The following is an 8,214-nucleotide window of genomic DNA, read 5'->3' as shown; positions in this document are numbered from 1 at the left end:
GCCACTAAGTCCTCGAGATAATCGTCGACATCCGGCGGATTCAAAAATTGGTTGCCTGGTATAGGCGCGTCCTCTAAAATGCGGGAGCGAATTTTCTCCTCAGATAAATGAAGTTTGAAATACTTCTTGGCATACTTTGCTTTACTTTTATCAAGCATGTATTCCGTCTCATCACTGAGCGGATCAAAACGCTTAGCGTCTTGTTCATCACCAGAATCGGCCTGCGGCTCGTCACGGCTATGCGACTGTGTCAATGGCGACTTGTAAGTGAAATCGTCAATTTCGCCATCCTCTTCTGATGAACTATCATCTTCATAAGGATCGGACGAATCACTGTCGTCTTCATAACGATCTTTGTCTATCGCTCCCTTTTTCAGTCTTTTCTTAGGGATGCTATAACCTCCCCACTTTTTAGGGTCGCCATCTTGGCCACACAAGAGTTTTTTATCTGCATGATTTGCAGAATTGCCATCTTGGCCCACATCTGCCCCATCTGGGCTACAAACAGGACTATCCATGTCCAAAACAAAAGGCTGCACCAAAGTAAGTAAAATTACTAAGGTAAGACGCAAAATCCACAAGGATTAAAGTAGATTACTAATAGATAAAAAAAATTCGTCTGCTATATCAACGAAGCCAAACGGAAGAAGGAAGATCTCGCGAGATCTCTTTCTTTAAATAGGCTGGGATTACCGGAAGCCAGGGAGAATACATCATTATACCTTACTTCAGTTTTATGAAATAAAATTCAGTTTAGTTTTTGCATTTCGCTTTTGGCAATTTTTTTTTTTTATGTTTTAAATGCAAATGTCCTTGTATATATATTGCAACAGAATGAACAGTTTTGAATGATAAAATAAAATTGATCATGGAATCGAAGGGGATAAAAAGCGAATTTTAGACCTTTATTACATGATTATGGTAATTGTTGAAACGGACTCCGAATGTCCTAATGTTTTCAATTAGAATGATTTAAAGTCACAAGTACATATGTACTTCGATTATTGTGTAAAAAAAAAAAAGAAAAGAAAAGAAAAAAGAAAATGGTATACAAGTCAACAAAGTTATGCTGATGGCATATTAACCACAAATGTGCAACTCAAAAGCAAAATTGGGGTTATAAGAATTATTCATCAATTGTTGAAAATTTTCTACTCAGAAAATATCAACATGAATGTACAAGTCTATTTGTTATCTAGGAATTTCCTGTCACAGCTTACAAATTACTATTTCTCCTGAAGATCGATTATGTAGATGTAACATTCATTTTGTTTTTATAACATTGTCATGTAAAAAAAAATATATATATATATGATCGTCAAACATGTCTCCCCCCCCCCCCCCAAAAAAAAAATATCTCAGTTTATTAATAGTAAATCTCCATACTTCTCAGTTTTAGATGATGAACCCCCAAAAAATTGGTCACTCAATACAGAAGATACGGAAACTTAATTTTGCAGGCAAATTTATATAAATGATATCATGTAATAGAATTAAGTGGTCATAGTCCTTTACACATGTCATATGTAAATTCTTCTTTATTCCTTTATAATACAGGATTATTAATTGCTTTTAATAATTGTTTTGCTATTGATTGACTTATTTTTTCCATAATATTGTAATAATCTCACACTTTTCTGTTTTGGACTCTAAATTAGAAATAAAACGTTGTTTTAATATAATGTACTTAGAAATAACCGATAGAAAAAAAGTTATGAAATAAAATAGACTTAGTTTTCATTAGGTTGCGTTTCATTGACCTCTAAATATTTTCAATATTTGAAGTTTACAATGGTGGCAAACAAGGAATACCATTAATTGTCGATTTCTTTTTGTGATAGCCGATTTTTTGTGTGGAGAAATTGTAAAATAATATTAAAATTTTTGAAATAGTCTATTGAACTAGCTATAGCAAATATTCTCCTTACCAATAGGTTAATTTTATTATATTAGATTGATAGATAAATATTTAAGAGGTTTGTCTATTTTCTTTTAATCACTTACACATAAAATAAAAACTTCTTATGCTGAATATGAAACATTGTATGAAATATTTTACATAACACATTATACATATGACATATTTGATTTTAGATGAAGTTTTATATAGTGTGATTTTTTTTTTAATTTTAAATGTTCAGAAACCTTGGTGTCATTAGAAAAAGCTAGTTGTGTATATCATGTACTGCGTGTATATATTACGCCTGGTCACAGTCCATTGTTCCTCTAAGGTAGAAAAACCTCTCAATCCACATAGAATATACAAAAAATACACCAACACGGTAGCAGGTGTCTTCGCGACACGTGTCTCCCCACCTGTGGCACGTGAGGACAGGTGCCCGCGAGTGGGGTTCAACGTAAAGAATTGAAAATTTGATCAACTTACAGACTACTTTAATTTTATTATTTTTTTTAAATTAGTTCTTTATCACATATTTAGCACATTATACATCTCAATACGAATATAATTGAACATATTACTAAAAATTATACCGCGTTTTCAGTGATACTGCATTAATTAACATCACGAAAGCAAGATATATGAAATAAAACAATTAAAAAAAAAAAGCCTACACATAACATACAATCTAATTAAAATTTTGAGATTTTCCATTCGCTCCCAGGGTATTGTTTCACAAAAGCAGACTTTTTACATATAAGAGTTCCTCGTGTAAATAAACATTTGGGGAACAAATGGAAGATTAATTTTAATCAGATTGACATAAAATGCTGCAAATCCTGGGAACCATGACATCAAATTTTCAGGACATTTTTTAATGCTGTAAAACCGCGGCTTACGAATAAAATGTTTTTACGAAGACGGAAATAAAAATACATATATGTAGATATTAAATCAATGTTATTATAAAAATAACTAGTACATGTAACTATTGAACTATATATATATGAATAGTAAAAAAGGCTTCCTAGTCAATATGTATTGTTAACAAATTGAAATAATTGAAATGATATTCATTAAGGAAAATATATATAGAAACATGTATAAAGAATATAAATGCAAACCTTTCTATCTCAGATTATGTTCATCTCGTAATTATCTGTATTTCATGCACCATGAAGACACACTAATTTTCTTTTTAAACAACTTTACATGAAACGTAATCGTAGTTTTGTGAAAATGATGTATGTTTTCAAAATAATCAATTCCCGAGGGGGGTATTGAGTTGGGTAATGTAGAAAATCCTTGTGAGAGGAATCGATTTTGTTTAAAAATAATATTTTTGAATTCCGACACAATATGAAATAAACATTTTTTACACATTTAATATGAAGCAAAGATCTTGTATAATATGCTTATCATTGATATCAATATCGGTATGTGTAAGTTTACACAGAGCAGGCACATCTCAAAATCTGAATATGAAATATTAGATATTCAAAAATAAAACCATTTTTTAAAATGTGTAAATAAATATAAGGATGATATGAGTTGATTTTTCTACCCTTTTGAAAAAAAATTAAAGAGAAAAAGTTTCAGTTCGGTTTCAGCATGCGGAAACCATATGGAATCGAAATCAATAGTAAAAAGATCATATGCATACGAGTTGATTTTTCTACCCTTTTGAAAAAAAAATATCAAAAGTTTCAGTACGGTTTCAGCATGCGGAAACCATATGGAATCGAAATTAATAGTTTCCGGAAACGGAAACCTACTGAAACTAAAACGTATCGTTAAATTGACGTTTTATTAAATTTTACATTGGTTTCCGTTTTGCGGAAACTATTAGGAAACAAACCTAATGGTTTCAGTATACGGAAACCCTACTGAAACTTGCTGAAACTATTATATAGTTTCCGCATTGCGGAAACCATACAGGAAACTTCAACGCCAAGTTTCAGCAAGGTTTCCGCATAGTTTCAGTTTTGCGGAAACTAGACTTTTCATCCAGTGAGTGTTTTCTTCTTTTCACGCATAAAATTTTGCACAAATTCTGCTTCATATTAATACAAAAATAGGTCTATTAATTGTTTAGCAACTTTGCAAAGTTCAAAATATCACTGCCTGTATCATGAAATATTTTTATTTGTTACTACATTGCATATTGATTATTTTGAAGCTTTCTTTTTCTTCAGCAAAGGATTGTGTCTTATTAGTTGTTTGTGTCTGTTTTATTACAGAAGAATTTATCTTGACTTACGCTTGTATGCGATTGAATTAGCACTGAATCAAATTTCCTTGCATGTGGAAAGGCAAAATTTACATTGTTTATTGTCTTAAATCTTCCTAATGACGTAGTTTCGAGGGGGTAACAAAAAGATTATTATTCTATGATTTATCGTGATTACATGACCATTTTGGAAGTGTACAGCTGTATGTACAGTGTATGAAGAAGGTGCAATAGTTTTACAAGCATATAACGTCTACAACAATATCCACTATAACTATGCATAAGAAGAACATAAACCCCATTCTCCAGTTTATTACGTCTCGATGATCAAATTTTATATATCGTGTTTCTTAAACGTATGATTATTTGTGATGTTTTATTGGATGCAATCTCCGAAAAGAAAACTTTGGATATTTTGAAAGAGGTCCTGAAGCTTTATATTTGTGGAAATAACTGTGAACCTATGGTAAAGTATTATCCTATCCAGGCAGGATTATCTGTGTTGCTAGATTTATTGTTATCAATTATTTTACCTTCCAAATGGATTTACTTTTGTTAGATTTGAAATTATCTTTGATTACTTTCAAGGTTAATATTTTGATTGACCGATTCTACTATTTTATCTTGATAACCATTTTAATGATTTTTTGCCAACGTTGAAAAAAAAAATTTTTTGGTCAAGTTGATAAAAATATTTAAATAAATTCCATATACAGAATTTAGAAAGAGAATTACAAAGGGTCCTATGTTGTATTTTTTCTGTGCCCTGTATTTCTTTATATCTTGATGTTTGTTGCACATAGTGTTTTTTTCATAAAAATTGAGAATACATGTGACATGCAAAAATCAGTTCAGTATTGAAAAGTTTAAATATATTATAAAAGAGGGTTCAAGGGAGGAGGGGGGAGGGGATTTGAACAAACTTAAATCTACACTCCCTAAAAATGCTTTTCAATTAATATGACACATTATAGCTTTATTGGTTATTGGTATGATCCACTATAACGAAGCTTTTAAATTGATGATCAATCATGGCTTTGTGAAGAATTTAATGATTTTTCCCTATGTCTTCGTATGTAAGACTTGATACCCCATTTGGCCTTACACAACCTCTGGGGTCATGTTTGATTAAACTTGAATCCACACTACCCGGGGATGCTTCCATATAACTATGACCAATCACAACTTTGCTGTTTTCACGAAGAAGAATTTAAAGTATTTTTTCTTTGTAATCCTACTTTGATCATCCATTATGGCCCACCCTTGACCCAGGGGTCATAAATCGAACAATATTAAAATAATTATTTCAATAGTGGTCGTATTTCAATAATGGTTACATACTATGTTTGTTATTGAAATGCACTCTTAACCACTATTGAAATAATTATTTCAATAGTGGTCGTTATTTCAATAGTCTTTGCAACACCCCAGCTTGAAAAGCGGGAGGGTATATAGTAATCGGTACGTCTGTCCGTCTGTAACGCTTTTGGGTATTTATCTCTTATTCGCAACTCCTCTCATACCACTTAATGAAATTTGATGAAACTTTCACAGAATCTTATTTACATATTGCCATTGTGCACCTTTTATTTTACTTTTTTTTTTATCAGACACATATTTTGGGTTTCCCACAACAAAACATGGACAATCCCATTATATTCATATGGGAGGCGGGAGGGGGATCATTTTGTGAGCTCATTACTCACAGTACCTTTATTTTTGTTTTATACTAGGTGATATTTAAATACTAAGGAAATCCTCCAGATATGAAGAAAATGATGATAAAGTAAACAATACACTCATTATCATGCAGCTATAATTAGAGATAATAAGGATTGTTTGTTACAAAGGAAGAAGTAAATGTTACATAAACCTAACTTACCAGTCCAGTATTTTTTAGATGGACCCCCAAATCCTTGTTTATACTATGCCCACGTCCTGTAAAAATCTGTAGACCCATCCTGTCTTCTTTGTATTGCCTTTAGCAAATTAATTAACTTATAACTCGTTATAGATTCAGCAAACAAGAGTAGTAATTCAAGATTTGTTCCAGTAATTATTTATAGGATCTTGACAAACACACACAGACTCTATATTTTGTAAGAGAAACACGGATTAGATTATTTTCAGTATAAAAATAAATTATGTTTATACCCCCGCTTGAAAAGCGGGAGGGTATAAAGTAATCGGTATGTCCGTCCGTCCGTCTGTTACGCTTTGGGATACCCATCTCTTATCCGGAACTCCTCTCATGCCACTGAATGAAATTTGATGAAACTTTTACAGAATATTTATTACACCTTTTATTTTACTTTTTTATCCGACAAATATTTTTGGTTTCCCATAGCAAAACATGGGCATTGCCATTATATTTATATTGGAGGTGGAGTATCATTTAGTGAGCTCATTGCTCACAGTACCTCTAGTTTTAATTTATAACAAATTGTACTCACCGTCCGCCCTCCTCCATCTGTCGTCATGTCACAGTAAAAAGACTTGACCTCAGAGCCTACGGATATTCTGTATACACCATCTCGCCCTTTTAAACTTGGGAACTTCTTTAAAATTTCTCCGCAATCCTTCAGAAGCACTATGTGAGAGAAAATAAAATTGCCGTATATAAATGTTAAGGACTTTTGTACACTTCACTATTTATCAAACAATACTAAGGTAATTGTGGACTTACTGTCATTGTAAGGAGAAGATCTAACTAGGATTTGTCTGCATTCAAATCCCTTTCTTTTTGGAAATAAATTATCGCGTAAACCAAACTCACATAGTATCTTTATCTGCAAACTTAAACCAAAATAGGCATTTCGTTTTGGATACGGCCTTTTGTTTTTTTTTTCTTTCCGTTTAATTTCTACATTCGCTACTCAATTGAAATTTCTAATCAACCTCACTGACCAAAAAGTGTTTTATTACATTTTGCGTTCTTGAAGTTTGCTTAATCTCGGCATCGAATATAACAACTCAAAATGCAATTATACAAAAATCGTGTTATTACATTTTGCGTTGATTTCGACGCATAATGTAATAATTCTCTCAAGTCTATTTTTACATTTTGCGTCATTACATTATGTGTTGATATTGACACAAAATGTAATTATGCGAAATACAATTATCCCTGCTTATCACATTACGCATTGTAGCATTACATAATCGATTTCTTAGCAAAATCATATCTATAATTATTTATTAAAGAAACTTTATTCTTACGTAAAATTCCCTTTATTAAGGGTTGTTCCAATCATTGTTTTAAAAATTTAGTCTTATAATTTAAATTTGAAATAGAATGTAATATTTTACCTTTTGACAAGATCCAGCTGGATTCATTCAGATCACTACAAGCAGTGTGTAGAGTTTCATTTACAGCTGAGACGGAGAAAATTTCTAAAGCATACTCTGTCTTTTTCACACGATCAAAAAAACTGTTCACACTGCATTTCTGTAATGTTGCATTCATCGCATTCATGTGATATTGGAGCATTTCAATTTGGGGACTAATATGGGAAACTAATTGCGTTTTATTTAGAGCTTTTATTTTCTCCATTGTGCTTTGGTCTGTCATCTTCAGTGTCTGTATGTCTTTTCTCAAGTCACTTTCTGTCTTTTTTATTGAGTTATTTAACAAATCAAACTGTTTTTCAAAGTTTTGAACAGCTAAAGTTTTACTTTCAATAACCTGGCAAATATATTTCATTTCTTCCTCTATTAAGTTTTTATTGATATTCAGCATTCCGTTCACCATCTTGACTTTCTCTTTAAGTTCAATATTTTCTGCCTCCAATATTTGGCTTTTCGTTTCCAAGTTCCGTAAGTCCTTTGCCAGTAAGTTTCGCCTTAATAACTTGTAAATCGCTTTTGCTGTCCGTAGCATCCATAACTAGACTGTATTTTTTGTACCATAGAGAAGCGACCAGACTTTCCTGATTCAGAATGTCACGTAGGACATTGGACGCTTTACCGGATACGGTACTAGGTAACATTTTAATTTTATCAGAAGCTTTGTTTTCAATTAAAGATAAATCAACAAGGGTTCCATATGCTAACACAGAGAGAATGAAACATTGTACATGTAGAT

At 31.8% G+C, this 8,214-nt stretch overlaps 2 protein-coding genes across 2 annotated transcripts in view; both read right to left on the bottom strand.

Moving 5' to 3' along the window:
* Positions 1 to 544, bottom strand: part of LOC134246041 (uncharacterized) — a 4,486-nt gene extending 3,942 nt beyond the window's left edge. The window contains exon 1 of the mRNA XM_062728304.1: positions 1 to 544. This exon is cut by the window's left edge and continues 534 nt beyond it. Coding sequence (XP_062584288.1) covers positions 1 to 518 — 518 coding nt within the window. The 5' untranslated portion in view covers positions 519 to 544.
* Positions 1 to 7,896, bottom strand: part of LOC134246090 (uncharacterized) — a gene marked incomplete at its 3' end in the record, with an annotated part of 38,522 nt that extends 30,626 nt beyond the window's left edge. The window contains 3 exon segments of the mRNA XM_062728370.1: positions 6,013 to 6,109; positions 6,584 to 6,720; positions 7,440 to 7,896. Of these exon segments, the coding sequence (XP_062584354.1) occupies positions 6,013 to 6,109; positions 6,584 to 6,720; positions 7,440 to 7,881 (676 nt within the window).
* Between the last annotated feature and the right edge of the window lie 318 nt (positions 7,897 to 8,214).

This window comes from Saccostrea cucullata, unplaced genomic scaffold (assembly GCF_032062105.1).
Source record: "Saccostrea cucullata isolate Sc308-1 unplaced genomic scaffold, CSIRO_AGI_Scuc_v1 ctg217, whole genome shotgun sequence".
Classification (NCBI taxonomy): domain Eukaryota; kingdom Metazoa; phylum Mollusca; class Bivalvia; order Ostreida; family Ostreidae; genus Saccostrea; species Saccostrea cuccullata.
The sequence above is the reverse complement of the archived record's forward strand: the minus strand, read 5'-3'. Positions and strand labels throughout refer to the sequence as shown.